At 43.3% G+C, this 17,338-nt stretch overlaps 1 protein-coding gene across 1 annotated transcript in view; it reads right to left on the reverse strand.

Annotated features, from left to right (window-relative positions):
• MTG1 (mitochondrial ribosome associated GTPase 1) overlaps positions 1-17,338 on the reverse strand; it is a 71,368-nt gene that overhangs the window by 18,628 nt on the left and 35,402 nt on the right. The window contains exons 8-9 of the mRNA XM_033943167.1: positions 2,517-2,613; positions 574-655 (exon numbers count right to left, since the gene is read on the reverse strand). Coding sequence (XP_033799058.1) covers positions 574-655; positions 2,517-2,613 — 179 coding nt within the window. The remainder of the gene's footprint in view (positions 1-573; positions 656-2,516; positions 2,614-17,338) is intronic.

The following is a 17,338-nucleotide window of genomic DNA, read 5'->3' on the forward strand; positions in this document are numbered from 1 at the left end:
TGAGAACTAGTACCACATATTTGCCTTCACCCCACCTCCCTGACCCCTTTAAAGCCCCGATAGTGAGGAGCGATCATCTTATGCTCCTGCCCCGTGAGAGCAGTGATCAAAGATGCCTGCTGTGAGACTGCAAAGGGAACTCGTGGCAGGCATTTTTAATCACGGCTCTCATGGGGCAGGAGCGTAGGAAGATTGCTCCTGCCCTGCTTCACTGCTAGACCATCAGGGCTTTAAAGGTAAGGTCTGCAGGGGTTAGAGGGGTGGGAGGGAGGCGGGGTGGTTTAGAGTCGGCCGGGATAGGATGCGGAAGGGACTGCTCGACCACCAGGGCTTCAGGCAGGCCCTCAGGCAGGCCCACAGGAGGCCTGCAACAGGCCCAGGCTAGGACAGTGGGTGTGTGCAGACCCGAGGACTGAAATATAAATCTGAGACACCCATTTTTGGGCCATTTATTTGGGCCCTAAAATCTCAGTTTATATTCAAGTATATATGGTGCTTTAAATTTGCTTAATAAACTTCTAATTGTTCTGCATAATTATTCTTTAACAAATGTAAAAAGAATACTGCTCTCACCTGAACTTCTGCTTCATATTTAGGGTATACAGAAGATAATCTGCCATGATGTCTTCCCCCACCAGATAATCCAAGATCGTCCCTAGACATGTTCAACAAAGAAAACCTAAATTCAGAAGTAAGCACTTCAAGTTTCAAGTTTAATAAAGATTTGATTGATCGCTTAATCAGAATTCTAAGCGATGTACGTAGGGAAGGAAAATAACATCAGGAAAAGTACTGGGCTTCCTCCTTAAATGATGTGAATGCCTGTGTATGACATGTTGGCCTGCAAGAGGAAATCAATGCCATTTCCATGTCTTCTGATGGAAATATCTATGAGTTTCTTTGGCTAGCCATATCTGTCTAGTGATCATCAGAACACAAGGACCAATATTCAGCAGGCGGGGATCAGTGCTTTACTGACCATCACCAGTGTTATCCCCAGTAATATCACAACTGGATTATTGCAACATTTTACTGCTGGGTCTCCAGAACAACAATTGCATAGACTTCAATTTTATGAAATGCAGTAGCAAAAATGATTTGGGGAGGAAGTTTGATGCATCAAGATCCACATCTGGTCCAGTTACACTGGCTAAAACAAAAAAGCAGCAGCAGCAAATTCCTTTTGTGCACTTCACCATATATAGATCAGGCATATTTGTTGCGTTTATTTGTTACCACCTTTTATGGGACCCCTGAGGAAGACAGCGTTGATCGAAACAGGGACCATGTCGGGTCCCAGATTGCTATAAGTAGTTTATTTGTATACAACAATTTGCATATTTGTTTATAATAAAATTTGCCTACATCTTGTACACCTGTCTGCAGTCCTTTTCTTTGTCCCCCAGTTACACTGGCTACCACTGAAAGCAAGAATTGAATTTAAACTGCTTTCGTTCATATTTAAAATTTTTACACAAGACCAGAATATCTCACTCACTGTGTGCATGTATATACGCCATCAAGTCAATTCTGTTCAAAGTCATAAAATTTGAGTTAAGTTGCCTATTGTTAGATCATTACATTTAGGAGTAACCAGAAATAGACCCATCGCAGGTAGGAGTCGAGAAACTTAGAATGCCTTACCTTTTGCTATGAGACACACTTCTCTGTATAACATTTACAATGAGATTTGAAAACATGGTTGTTTCAAATATCTTTTCATTAACCCCCTTTTATAAAAACGCAAAAGCATTTTTTAGCGCTGGCTGACACGCTGAATGCTGTGAGCTGTTCTGACACTCGGAGTTCCTATGAGCGTAGGAGCATTCAGCAGGTCGGCCAGCACTAAAAACTGCTTTCACAGTTTTGTAAAAGGGGGTTAAGTTTTTAGTGGAGCAGGATGATTTTTATATCTTGGGAGTTTAATCTATGTAACTATATGTGGCTACTGAACCCACCTAAAACTATTTTTGGTGAAATGGGCTATAAATGCCTATGTTATAGTACAGTATATTAAATTAAATACATACACTTTGCACCTTCAACCACAAAAGAAACGAACCTACTGTACACATTAGAGTCTGATTCCATTCACAAAAAATTCTGAAATCAAAAAGTACCAATGACTATCAAGGGGGGAACAACTGGAAGTTGTCTCATTCCTGGTTTTAGGTGTTTATTTATGCTGATTTCACATCCTGCTTGTACAGATTCATAACTTAATAAAATAAGTTGTAAGAATATTTGTACAAGTCTGCCATAAATAGATCCATAACAGCATTTTATGAAATTGGAGGATGAAGAGTGAAGCCAAGGTCAGGCAAGGCTTGTGATAAAGCCCAACAGTGGTACCCGTACTATCACTTTCTGTTGTAGACACAATACCATTCTGCCATCTGATGAGAAGCATCAGCATAAGTCTTACAAGTATGAGTTCTACACAAAAACCATTAATATTAGTGTACAAGATATGCCAATCCCCTTCCCCTGAAGTCAAATCTTAAAGTACTTCTTACCACACAGTGCTAGCTTCATGCCAATCTCTATGGTCGCTATTCGTGGAGAAAGAACTCCGGGGGTATCTAATATAAACAGAGGAGGTCGCTCAGACACCTAAAAGTAAACAACAGAAGTTCTTAGAGGCAACACACCAGTACAAGGAATCTAAACTCTGCATGCAGAGGCAAACTGTTCTGCTAAAAGAAATCTTAGCAAATCATATAAAAACCTCTGGGTTCATCTAGTCTGCTCACTTTCCTCACCTTGTAACGTTTGCAAGCATACGATATGTTGTCCCTCACCTTGATCACTCTCCAGCTTATATTCAGCCAGTGTCATTCGGTGTTTTTTTGGCTACCGCTGGCTTTATTCCTGGATATTCGATGCTGGGCCATGTCCAGGCACTGGCACTGAATATCTAGGGATACATGGCTGGCCTGCACTTAACTGCATAAAGACTGGGCCGCATAAAAAGCTGTCCTGTTTATACGGTTAAGTGCTGAATACTGGCATACGTACCAATTCTGCTCCCAGTCTGCCCACAAATAAGCTGGTTTCAGCCTAGGAGCCAACCATGAATATTTGTGCCAATGAAGCCCTGGGCAAGCAATTTAAATAGACAGAATCCTCTCCTGGCCATTTAAACCACTTTGAATATCAGGCAGAATGTGATTAGGTGAATAAAAAATTCTGTAAGTAGTTTATAGTTTATTTAAGACATGCTATACCATCTTAGCTGACACATAAGGTCAAAAAAAGTATACCAACTACAGAGAAATTAAAGGAACTACAAATCTTGAAAATCAGAAAGACGACACACAACAGAGCCAACAGTCTTTCAAGGAAGTGAAACAGCAGAGACCCCACCACGAACAAGGTAACTCGTGCCTGAACTGTTGGGAGAGAGCTCACATTGCTGGGTGTCTGAGGAGTAAATGGCAAGCATTGATTACTGGTGGATTTTTGTATACAATTTAAATTCCTTGTGTGAATTTATCAGTGACTGTCGGCTCCTGCATAAGCCAATGCGCAGCTTGCGATCTGTGGCTAATAAGACGGGTGGTAGTGCCAGAGCTGTGTAAAGTGCACTATGCAGACACAGTGTCATGTGCTTTTTCTGTTGCTGGCCCACGTTTGTCGAACAGTCTGCCAGGATATGTATATTTTAGTGCATCTTTACAGCAGTTCAGAAAAAAAAACGCACCGAACACCTATTTTTACATGCTTTCCTTTGCTCATGACACCTTTGAGTCATCAATACTGCACAGTGGGTTGAGCAATGTGAGTTTTGTATGGTTCACTTGACCTTGCTATCATGCAAATTGTTAGAGCCTTTAGTGGTGTTAAGATACCTTTTACTAAGGTGCGCTAGCGTTTTTAGCGCGTGTTGCATTGCCGCGCTAACCCAGCGCTATGTGCCAAGAACTAACGCCAACTCAATGCTGATCTAGCGCACGCACTAAAACCGCTAGCGCAGCTTAGTAAAAGGAGCCCACAGTGTTTGTGTTCTTGATTAAGTATGTTTTATTGTGAGCCATTTTAGTATAAGTGGCATATAAATATTGCAAATAAATAAATAAAAGCAGCTGCAGCATACGCCCCATTTGCACCCATCATTTGTGCCTACAGAGATAACTTTGCATGTAGCAAACTCTAGCCACAAGGACGTAAAAAGCAATTCTATAACTAGGTCCGTATGCACAGAAGGGTTCATAGACAAAACCGCAGAAGACAAAGGCGCGCGCCCCTCCCACACACCCCCGTCGAAGCCCCTAAAAACAGTTATTTTCTTCAGCGTGCGCCTCAGTTGTCGGCGCGCGCCTTTGTCTTCCACGGTTTTGACCTAACACCGCACAGAAGAGGGACGTTTATGCACAGCAATTTACATCTGCCATTTACTGTCACGTGACTACACCTAAACTTATCTCCCAGTACCTTACTATAAATTAATTCAATAAATATATTCATATCAAAATCATTTTTAGTTAAATGTAGAATCCTCAGACGGCTCGCTATTCCTTTCAATAAAGTTCATACAGGAATAGAATAGGCCAAATTCTTCAGTGGATCCTTTTTACTTAAGTTTTATTTTTTTATAAATGTTTTCTATTCAATTTTCTTTAAAGTGCAAACGTTTACTATTCAAAGTTTACTATTGCTGAGTTTGCACATTGATTGTTAAGTTTGCACTTTAAAGAAAACTGAATGGAAAACATACATCTATATAATAAAACCGTAGGCGGCGCATGCGCAGTCTTATCGGCGTGCTTCCGTGATCCGTATGTCCGTGGCCGCCAAGACTGCAGCATGCCCCGCGCTTACTACGGCCCCACGCGCAGCTCAGTTCGGCACGGCGGTTTCCCCAGATAGGGGAAGCCGAAAAAACTCAATCCCGCCTCATGGTCCTGCCGCCGCTCACGAATCCCCCCCCCCCAATCCTCCTGCAACAGCCGCTACCGCTCCTGTTCAAAGCGGCCTGCTGAGGTTCGCGGCCGCTGTAACGAACCTCGCAGGCCGCTCTCCACATGGTAGCACGTTCCCTCTGACGCAATCGCGTCAGAGGGAACATGCTACCGAGTTGGAGAGCGGCCTGCGAGGTTCGTTACAGCGGCCGCGAACCTCAGCAGGCCGCTTTGAACAGGAGCGGTTGCGGGAGGGGGGGGGAGTTTTAACAGGAGGAGTCGCCGAAAAAAACCTTCAGCCGCAGCAGGCCAGCACACGGGAAGGGAAGGGGGAGGGGCCGAACGGAGCAGGGCAGCTCAAGGTAAGAAGGGAATGGGGGGTGGGGGAAAATGTTTCTACTACTCAGCAGGGACCTGGAGGGGAAGGGAAAACCGCTGCTGCTTCTGCAAAGGAAAGTGGTGGTAGGGGAGAGAAGGGAATGGGGGGTGGGTGGGGGAAAATGCTGCTACTACTTCTCAGAGATCTGGAGGGGAAGGGAAATATCACAGCTGCTTCTGCAAAATAAAGTGGGGGGGGGAGAGAAGGGAATGGGGGGTGGGGGAAAATGCTGCTACTGCTTCAGCAAGGACCTGGAGGGAAAGAGAAATACCGCTGCTGCTTCTGCAAAGGAAAGTGGGGGGGGGGAGAGAAGGGAATGGGTGGGTGGGTGGGGGGAAATGCTGCTACTACTTCACAGGGATCTGGAGGGGAAGGGAAATAGCACTGCTGCTTCTGCAAAGGAAAGTGGGGGGGGGGGGGGAGACACAGAAAGAAATACAGACAGACAAAGGAGGCTAGGGAGAGAGACAGACAGAAATAAAGACAGACAGGGGACCAGAGAGACACAGAAATAAAGACAGACAGGCAAAGGGTGCCAGGGAGAGAGAGAAAAAAATTACAGGAGGGAGAAAGACAGAAAGAAAGGAAGAAAGAAACAGGAGCAGGGAGAGAGACATAAAGAAAGAAAGACAGACAGCCATATATTCTAGCACCCGTTAATGTAACGGGCTTAAACACTAGTAAAAAAATAAAACTTAAGTAAAAAAGGATCCACTGGAGTTAAGATCCAAGATGGCCGCTAATGCCTGACTGCTACTGAATGCTCCTGATTACCTCACAGTCTTTTCTTTGATAATCAACTTGGAAAACTTTGGCAGATGCCGAAGAGATGGGGCAAAAGCACCGGTGGTGTCTCCTGACGTCCAGAAACCCCTCTTAACGACGACTGATGAGAGATTCTCAGAAGACTACAATGGGAACCCTTACTGTCGGGAAGTTGCCTACAGGACATGCTCCCGGTGAGTAATGCGGCAGCGTCTGTTCCTGGGCTTGATGTTACCTGAGCCCCGATACAAAAGTGCCTCCCATGCAACCTACACCACAGAGAGCCAGCTCACCGCGAGAAGAGAACACACCCAGAGAGTAAGTGCTCTCAACTCCTGAGGCCGAATTGTCGGTGAACATGATATTGGAGACTTCCCAGTTTGAGTTGCCTCCCAGAGATGAACCTGTGGCTGGAACATCACAAGCTGGGGAGATGAGAGCCATTTGCGAGGTAAAAACGCCTGTTATTTCTTCACTAACTGTGCTAAGTTCCCTTTTTGAGCCTATTAAACCCCAGGAAGTAACATTTGAAGCTATTTGGGACTTAGTTGTGAACTTGGGAAAATCCTTTACTCCTCAAATAAAAATTTTGGAAAAAGAAGTGAAAACTCATAAAGAAGAGATTAATACCTTAAAAAACGAATTTGCAATGTACAAGACTGATATTCAAAAAATAGAAAAAGAAGTTACAATATTAATTAGTGGTCAAAGATAATATCATACTGCGAAGGAAATTTGAAATTCTTGAAAATTATAATAGAATTAATAAACTACGCCTAATAAACTTTCCTAAGATTTCTTCAATATCACCTAGAGAAATAGTAAAACAATATTTTCTTGAGATTTTGCAATTTCCTGAGGAATCCTTGCCCCCTCACACATGGGCATATTATTTGCCAACATTGCAGCAAAACCAGGAGATAAAAGCAAACACACAAAGAGAAGCTTTATTAGATATATCTACATTGTTGGAAACTTCTGATTGAGAGTTAGTTACTCTGGCTACTCTTTTAATCACAATGGCATTATCTCCGGACAAAGATTGGTTGTTGAATATGCTCTTCAAGAATAGAAGGAAAGAATTCCTGGGACTGAATATTCAAATTTTTCCTGATGTTTCAAAGGAAACTCAAAAAAGACGTTATCAGTTTCTTCTGTTAAAACCTGGGGTGATCCAGATAGGAGGAATTTTTTTTCCTCTATTATCCCTGTTAATGCATAGTTAGATATAAATCATTCAAATATATTTTCCTTGACCCGAGCCGTTTGACATCATTTTTATTTCAAAAACGAGCAGAAAAGGAAGGAGCTACAACAACAATCACTCATGAATAAATTTTGGTTTTCTGGATTAGCAGCAGACATTTAAGGCTCCTTTTACTAAAGTGTGCTAGCGTTTTTAGCGCGCGCTACATTGCCGCGTGCCAAAAACTAACGCCAACTCAATGGAGGCGTTAGCATCTAGCGCAGCTTAGTAAAAGGAGCCCTTAATTTCTTATTATAATTTTGTTTTCGTGAATTGCGTTACTCAATAATTCTTGGATCTGATAGTAGACTTAAGTGTGTTTAATTTTTGTAACCATACTAATTTTTTTAGTAGGTTATTTTTGCTGTTTATTCAATTATTATACTATAACTTGTTTATTTGTTTAACCACACTATCTGTACAAGATTCATATGCTTGGAATTTTAATGAAAAATCGAATAAATAAATAATAATGAAAGGATCCACTGAAGAATTTGGCCCATTCTATTCCTGTATGAACCTTATTGAAAGGAATAGCGAGCCGTCTGAGGATTCTACATCTAACTAAAAATGATTTTGATATGAATATATTTATTGAATTAATTTATAGTAAGGAACTGGGAGATAGTGAGTGATCTGATTATTGAACTTCCTCGGATGAAAGAGTAGCCAAGAAGTGTATTGAATACTTTTGCACCTAAACTTAGGCATGTCTGTGCGGGTTTACATCAGTATTCTATAACAGAATCAAGGTGCCTAGATGCTATTATAGAATGGGTGCTCTCCACAGCACTGGGAACACTGTTACAGAACTACCCCATTCCCCAGAATTGCCTAAAATTATGTATGCATTGCATGCATAATTTTATAGAATATTAATGCTCATGCAGGCAAGTGCACACTTACCCATGAAGTACTAGCCAGGTGCTAAGCAGAATTATTTAGCGCATAAATAGGCGAGGGGGTGAACATATGGGCAGGTCCAACAACTAAACGTGCAACATATATCGAAAACGATGGCAGATAAAGGCCAAAGGGCCCATTTATGTTACAAAAAGCTGGTCATGGTGCACTTGTGTGTACATGGGCTAGCACCAAGGTATCTGGATGATAGTATTCTGCCATATGTCCTACTCCCAAAAATACGCTCTGTGGAACATGGTGATGTCTTTGTTCCACCTGTTAAAACATTGCGGGTGAAGGTGTCGAGGGCAAGTATGTTCTCTTATATAGGCCCGCAAGCATGGAATGAGATCCCTCAATATATACTAAACTAAACTAAACTAAACTAAACCTTAGGTTTGTATACCGCATCATCTCCGCAAGCGCAGAGCTCGGCACGGTTTACAGAGGTTAGGAGGAAAAGGAAACTACAAAGATGGATATGGGAGAGGGAATAAGAAGATAGGGAGGGAACAGGGTACTAGAGAACGAGGGGTGATTATATTTTTGAAAAGAGCCAAGTTTTCAGATGTTTACGGAAGGATTGGAAGGAGCTAACATTTCTGAGCGGGGATGGGAGGTTGTTCCAGAGTTCTGTGGTTCTAAAAGGGAGGGATGTTCCAAGTTTTCCCGCGCGGGATATACCTTTTGTAGATGGGAAAGATAGTTTCAGTTTTTGGGAGGATCTAGAGGAGAGTGGGTTAGAGGAATTCCAAAGGAGTGGGATAACGGGGGGTAGGATGCCATGTAGAATCTTGAAGGATAAGCAGGCACATTTGTAGAGGACTCTGGAGTATACTGGGAGCCAGTGAAGCTTGGAGAGGAGAGGGGAGACGTGATCAAACTTGCCCTTTGTGAAAATAAGCTTGGCCGCGGCGTTCTGAATTAGTTGAAGTCTGTGGAGGTTTTTCTTAGTTAGGCATATATAGAGGGAGTTGCAGTAGTCCAGTCTGGAGAGGATGGTGGATTGAACGAGGATGGCGAAATGAGAATGGTGAAAGTAGGATCTTACTTTCCTCAACATATGGAGGCTAAAGAAGCATTTTTTTACCAGGGAGTTGAGGTGATCACTGAAGGAGAGGGAGGAGTCTAGGATGAAGCCTAGGACTTTGCTTGAAAACTCGAGCTGGAGAGTGGGGCCGGAAGGTAGTGGAATGGAGGAGGGTAAATGGTCTGAAATAGGGCCGAGCCAAAGTAGTTTTGTTTTGGACTCATTTAGTTTCATTTGTACAGATTGGGCCCAGGATTGGAGGTTCGTGATACATGAGGATATGTTTTCGGTGAGGTTCGAGAGGTTCGAGTCGGTCTCAAGGAGGATGAGGATGTCGTCAGCGTAGGAGTAGAGAGTTTCTAGGGGGGATAGATGAAGTAGTTTCAGAGAGGACATGTAGATGTTGAAAAGGATAGGGGAGAGGGGGGAGCCTTGCGGGACTCCACATTTCGGCTTCCAGGGGGGGGATGAGGTACCGTTTGTGTTTACGGTGTAGGAGCGGAAGCGTAGGAATTTCGAGAACCAGTCTAGGACAGTGGAGCTTATGCCTATTTCGGAGAGTTGGAAGATTAGGATGTCGTGGTGAACGACATCGAAGGCTGCGGAGAGGTCGAATTGAAGAAGAACAGCAGATTTGTTACGCGATTGGAGTTGTTGCACTTTAGAGATTAGTGAGGCCAGGAGGGATTCGGTGCTGAAGTTGGGTCTGAAGCCGAATTGGTGGGGTAGGAGGATAGAGAATCTTTCTAGGTAGGAAGAGAGTTGGGTGGATATGATAGATTCTAATAGCTTGGTTAGGAGAGGGATATTTGCTATAGGGCGGTAATTTGATGGAATGGAGGGATCAAGGTCGGCCTTTTTCAGTAAAGGGGACAATGAAATGTGTCCCATGTCGGGGGAGAAAAGGCCCGATGTTAGGGCAGAGTTAATAAGTTCAGTGAGGGAAGCGATGGCCTGTGTAGGGATATTCTCGAATAAGTAGGAGGGGAAAGGGTCCAGCGAGCAGGTACAGGTTTTTAATTTGAGGCAGAGTTTGGAGACTTGTGGTTCGGAGACAAGCTCGAAGGAGGTCCAGGATCTGTCGGCAGGGATGGGAGTGGATACAGGTGAGGTAGGGTTGAGATCAATAGAGGTCAAGGAATTATAGGAGACTGTGGGGGGGAAGGAGCATCTTAGGGTGGTAACCTTTTCGTTAAAGAAATTTGCAAGGGCATCGGCTGATAGAGATGGTGGGAGCAAAGATAGGTCATTTTTTTTTTGTAGTTAGTGAGCGCCAGATGTTGAACAGCGCACTGGTCTGGTTGTTGGATCTCGAAATCTTATCTCCGAAGAAGTTTTTCCTGGCTTTTTTTAATGTTGAATTGTAAAATTTAATATTAGCTCTCCAGGTCCGTCTATCTGAGGGAGATTTAGATTTTTTCCATTTGCGCTCCAGAGCGCGACATTTCTGTTTCAATTCTCTGTGGAAAGGTAGGTACCAGGGAGCCTTTCGGGGGTAGGAGATGGTTTTGGTGGTTAATGGGGCAAGGGAGTGGTAGGTGGACTCGGAAAGGGCGGTCCAGTTATGCCAGTGTGATTCGGGGTCTGTAGGTCTAGGGTTTGAGGAGAGTTTGTTGAGGAATTTGGACCAGAATAGATTGCTCGAGGTTTTTTTGCGGAAGGTTATGGGATGAGAGGAATGGGGTGGGGAGTGAAGATGTGACATGAAGATGGGGAGGCAGGTGGTCCCTAAGAAGTGATCAGACCAAGGGACTTGTTCCCAGCGAGTGTCATCGGTTGAGGTTTTGAAAGCGGTAAGATCAATGAAAGAGGTGAGGTCTAGAGTATGTCCTTTTTCGTGGGTTGGGGATGGGGTGGGTGAGGGAAAGCCTAGGGAGGTAAGGAAGATGTTGAATTCGGAAGTATCATTGTTATTGGTGTCGTCGAGGTGGAGATTGATGTCACCAACGATTAGAAGTCTTTGGAATTTAAGGAAAGCAGATGTTATAGTCTCGTAGACGAGATTGGAAGATTTGGTCCAAGGGATGGGTGGTCGGTATAATAACAGGATGCCCAGTGGGTGGGTGCGGAGTTCGTCATTTACTGAGGCAAGTAGGTATTCTAGGGAGGCATGGGTGCCCGTCTCAAGGAGCTGGACGTCGAAGAAAGATTTGGAGAGGAGTGCAAGGCCACCACCTTTTCGGTTGGGTCTGGGGGAGAAGAGGCCTTGGTAGCCATGGGGGAGGAGTTCGTTTTGTGTGAATTGATCGTCTTTGGCGATCCATGATTCTGTGATGCACAGGAAACCAGGGTTGAGCTCATCTAGAAGATCTTTCAGGATTTGGGTCTTATTGCACGCAGATCTGGCATTACAATAAAGTATCGGGACTGGGGTGAGGGAGTCCGGGACAGTATTGGGAAGATTGGCAGGGGGTAGGGGCTTCAGGGAATCTTGGTTGACTTTTCGGGGGTTTTTCTTGGGAGGGGAGTTTCTGGTGCGTATCAGTGTGGGGATTCTGAGTCCGGGGCAGATGGTGTTGGTGTTTGCAGGGTCGAGTAGGTTGGGGGAGGGAGGTTTCAGACAGAGGGAGGGATAGAGAGGTGAGCAGAGTAGGAGGAGAAGGATCCAGATGGATGGATTCATGGTGGGGTGTTTGGTGTGAGAGAGTCTGCAGCGAGAGGGGATAGAGTTGGTTAAGGAAGGAGCAGGGGAAACTTAAGTCGGGCTGGCTAAGAGCGGGGCAAGTAAGGGAGAGCCTTAAATTTGAAATTTTTTTTTTTTTTTTTTTGGAACTAGGGGGGCTATATGAGAGGGGGCAGTTGGTGTCTAGGCGCTTTCCATGTGGTGCCTAGAGTGGGAAATGGGGCAACCGAGAAAGTGGGAGACTGGTAGGAAGCCTTTTGGCTGAGGATACAGTTTGGAGCTGAACTAGGCAAATGGAGAAAAGTGTAGGATCTAAACAGGGGCAAGACACTGGTACAATAAGGTACAATTTGGTACTGAACTAAGCAAAAACTGGTACAATAAGGTACAATAAGGTACAGTTTGGTACTGAACTAAGCAAAAACAGAGTAAAGATTGGCATCTAAACAAGGAGCAAAGACAATTGTGAAATATGGTACAGTTTGGTGTTGAACAAAGCGAAAGCAGAGAAGAGTTTAGCAACTAAACAGGAGAAGGCAGTAGTGAAATATGGTACAGAAAAGAATAATGAAATATGGGCTGAAGTAGAGTTGGCTCTCAGAGTCAGCAGCGCAGGGCAGAACCTCCTGCTCGAATGGCGTCGGGTGGAGGAAGGAGGAACACGATGGGGGAAGCTTCCTCCTTCCTCTGCCTTGGAGGCGCTGGAGCAGAGAAATGTGTACAATTTTAAGAAATTGCTGAGAAAGTTTCTATTTTGTTAAATGAAATATGGGAATTAAGTCTTTCAGATAACTGAACGGCGCTGGTTACTGATATGGTTTTGATTGGTTTGTATTGTCTGAAGTTGTTTTAATTTTGTATGTAACTTTTGGAACCCGCTTTGTTTAACCATAAACCGTCCAATCTGTCCATCCGCAGTAACCATTATCTCTTTCTCTCTCTAAGAGATCCTAGGTGCCTATCCCATGCTTTCTTGAACTCTTCAGACACAGTCTCTGTCTCCACAATACGCTACATGCTCAAGTACTGCACTTACGCCTTCCATTTGCATAAAGTAATGGGGTCATACCTAAATGTCTGCATATAAATGGCGACTTATGCTAGCATTCTATAATAGAATTTTGGTGCCTAGACGCTATTATAGAGTTTGTTCTTCTTTGTACCTAACCTTTGATGCCCTTCATTGAACTGCCCCATCGCGACTAAATTTAAACTTGTCCGTTATTATTTCTTGTCTGCTCCAGAGTAGAGAATGACACGGGGAAAAAATCTGTCCCCGTCACCGCCCCGTCACCGGCCCACCATCCTCTGCACCGCCCCGTCACCGCCATTCCCTTCACCGCCCCTTCACCGTCACTGCCATCCCTTTCACCGCCCCGTCACCGCCACTGCCATCCCATTCACCGCCCCGTCACCGTCCCTGCTGCATCCATATAAGCCTTAGTACTGTAATATTTAGCTTATTCCTTTCTTATAAATCAAAGTTCCTGCTGCTGAACTAGAGAAAGAGATGTTCAGCTGGCAGGGCTTTGTTTATAAATTTTTATCAACACAACTAATATACTATTTTATCCTAAAGCAAAAAATAAATAAATAAATATAATTTTTTTTTCTACCTTTGTTGTCTGGTTTCTGCTTTCCACATCTTCTCATTCAATTCCTTCCATCCACTGTGTGTCTTCTCTCTGCGTCTTCCATTTGCTGTTACTGTGCCTCTCCCTTAACCCCCCCCCCCCCCAATTGGTCTAGCACCCATCTTCTTCCCTCCGCTCCCGCATAGTCTGGCATCTGTCTTCTTCCCACTCTGTCTTCCACATTTCCCTTGGGGGTCTGTTCCTCTCCACCCTCCTTCAATGTCTGTTCTATTCCTTTCCACCACCACCCTTCCCTTCCTCCTTTACCATCTGTTCCTTTCTACTACCCTTCAGCTCCTCTCGCGTGGCCTATCTACCTTCCTTCCTCTTATTTTCATGGCACGTTACAATGTAATTTGTGCAAGCCACTGGAGCCTGCAAGCTCGGTCCCTGTCCCATCCCCACAAACCATCTCGCTTCTGTGCTCCTATTTTCTCCATTTCTAATATCTCCCCTATGTATCTGTCATTGCCCCCCCTGTGTCCATATACCATCCCCATGGCATGTCCCCTTTATGTCTCTGTCCCTATGCCCCATGCACATAATTTCCCCTCTTTCTGTTACCTTCCTGTGTCCAGATTTCCCCTAACTTCCTCTTCCATACCAGTGTGTCTCTTCTTTTCAACCCCATCTAGCTTTTTTCCCTCTTTCTTCCCCCCCCCCCCCTGCTTCTAGCATTTGGCTCACCTGCCAGTCCTTCCCTTTTTTTCCTGTTGTGGGTTTTTCTTTCCGACTTCATCCCCTTGGCCCAGAATCCTTTTCCCTTTCACTCCCTCCTTCCAATTTGAGCCGGGAACACTAGCGATCGCACGGTACCCGCAGCCACTACCTGCCTGCCCAATCGATCCTAGTGTTTAGCCAGCTCTCTCCCTTCTCCTCACCTTAGTTTATAGGTTTTCTTTTTCGGCGACCTGCACGCTTTCCCAAAGAGCCGCGCACGCGCGGCTGCTCAGTGTTCAATCTTCTGCTCTGCTGCAACTTCCTGTTTCCGGTTGCGTCAGAGCAGAAGATCGAAACTGAGCAGCAGCGGGTGCGCGGCTCTCTGATAGCGTGCGGGTCGCCGAAAAAGAAAATCTACAAACTAAGGTGAGGAGAAGGGAGAGAGCTGACTAAACACTAGAATCGATTGGGCAGGCGGGTGTGAGCTGTGGGGACCGCGCGATCCTTCATGCCTCACTGCGGGGACAAGACCATTCACCACCCCGCGGGCGGTGAATGGCCTTGTCCCCGTCACCGCAGCGACTGCTAGTTTTCTTCCCCGTTTTCGGCGGGTGACCCGCGGCTAAAATGCGGTGGCCGCGGGTAAACCGCCACCGTGTCATTCTCTACTCCAGAGTTAATAATATTCAGCAAGTGGCAGTCAGTGCTTTTCTTAAATGCTGACCACCGCCACCCAAATTATGCCTGCACATTCAATGCTGGTACCGAGATGTGACCCAGCATTGAATATCCAGATATGCATGGATGGTCAGCGCTTATCCAACCCTTAACTAAGTTAAACCAGACAAAGATAGAACCACATAAATGGCAGCCCTTATCCAACCCTTAACTGACTAAGTTAAACCAGACAAAGATAGAACCACATAAATGGCAGCCCTATTTGGCTAGTTAACTTTACCGGTTAAGGACTGAATATTGGTATTCATCTGGCTAAGTGCTGACTCTGCCCTCATACCACCCATACGATAGCTGGTTTCAGAGGCACTATCCAGGTAACTCCCACCAAATATGCCCTCAGGGGTCGGTCAGTGTCAGCTAATTGGTTATCCAGTTATTTTACTTTGACTAAGTTTACAATCATTATTATTTGACTTCGGTTCCTCAACTACTAACCCCTTGATTTTAGGTGATTTTAATATTCATGTCGAAGATTTTAACAATAACTATACCAAAGACATTCTTTCACATCTTAGATTGCTCGATCTATCTCCTCTACTTTCGGTACCCACACATATAGCTGGTCATACGATTGACATGATTTTAACTTCCACATCTACATTTAACACATTTCAAATTCAATTTCACTCCTCTCAACCACTACCATGGTCAGATCATTTCTTAATAACAGCAACTTTTGAAATTACAGTGTCTAAACCAAAAGAAATTTCTCAAGTTAGGAAATTTAAAGATTTAAGCAAACTATCATCAGAGCTAATTTTATCAAACTTTAACCTCGACTTTGGAAACCTAGACTCACTTTCGTTAGAAGACCTTATATGTAAATGGCATGACACTACCCAGACCTTAATGGACAAATTAGCTCCAACTCAAACAAAAAATATTTCACCGAGAAAGAAAACCAATCCATGGTTTAATGCAGAGTTAGATTTAATTAAAAAACAACTTCGCTCGTTGGAACGAATTTGGAGGAAGAAAAAAAATCAATTCAATTTATTAAAATTTAAAGAACAGGCAACATATTATAAAGAGAAAAATAATTCAAGCAAAATCAGCATACTATTCTAGACAAATTATACAGGCCAAAAATACATCCATGCTATACAATATTTTAAAATCCATCAATCATCAATCAAAAAATTTGCCCTATGATCCTAACTAAGCCCCTTCCAACAGCTCAAGAATTAGCAGATTGTTTTGTTGAGAAAGTTCATAATATTAGGAAAATTTTTAAACCAAATCAACAAACCATTTCTACATTGGATCCTGATAAGTCTTCATTATTAACTTCGAAATGTTCTCACTTCAATCTGCCTAGTCTCAAGGACTTAGAACTAATCATCAAATCAGTTAACCTTAAAGAATCCTTTACGGAATCCATTACACCCATTACCATTAAAAAATATTTTTCTATTTTTGGTCCCTACATACACACCTTGATTAATATTAGTTTACAACAAAGTAATGTTCCTATAGCTTGGAAAAAAATCGACCATACGCCCAGTTCTTAAGGATCAAAAAATCGGCCCTGATATAAAATCTAATTACAGGCCAAATGCCAATATCCCATATTTAGCAAAAATAACGGAAAAAATTGTGTATAATCAATTATCAGAATACATAGAAAAAACTAACGTATTACACCCAAATCAAACTGGATTTAGACAAAATCATTCTACAGAGCACTCTTTGATTGGTATGACTACAACAATACTTTACCATTTAGATCACCATTCTTCGGTCGTACTGATTTCACTTGATCTGTCCTCTGCCTTTGATACTATCGACCATACTCTTTTAATTCATAGGCTTCAGTCCATTGGTGTGACGGATCAAGTTTTGGGCTGGTTTAAATCTTACTTCCAAAACCGTTCCTCCAATGTCTTCTTTAATAATTCCTCCTCTAACAGCTTCTCCGTACCTTATGGTATACCGCAAGGATCTATACTTTCTCCAATTTTATTTAACATCTTTCTCGCTCCACTTTTGACCTTATGTCAGTCCATTGGATTTTCAGTATTTGCTTACGCCGATGATATACAAATATTACACCCAATAGATCCCAATAACACACAGGATATAACAGCAATAAATGACAAACTGGATCAAATTCATCATTGGCTGGATGTTAATAAACTATCATTAAATATTCATAAACCAGTGTGATGCTCTTTCCATGGAAGGATTGTAGCACACCGCTTATTCCAATTTCCATTGATGGCACTCCATTGCAGTTGCACCAAAATATTAAGATCCTAGGAATAACATTTGACAATAAATTATCATACCACGATCACATAAGCAATGTGGTTAAATCTACTTTCTTTAGATTGAGACAAATTCGTTCCGTCGCCAAGTTCTTATGCGCAAAATCCCTAAATATTCTAATACATTCTCTAGTTATCTCCAAACTAGATTATTGCAATGCCCTATTTAAGGGCTTGTCCCAAAAAGAAATT

The sequence above is a fragment of the Geotrypetes seraphini genome, chromosome 4 (assembly GCF_902459505.1).
Source record: "Geotrypetes seraphini chromosome 4, aGeoSer1.1, whole genome shotgun sequence".
NCBI lineage: Eukaryota > Metazoa > Chordata > Amphibia > Gymnophiona > Dermophiidae > Geotrypetes > Geotrypetes seraphini.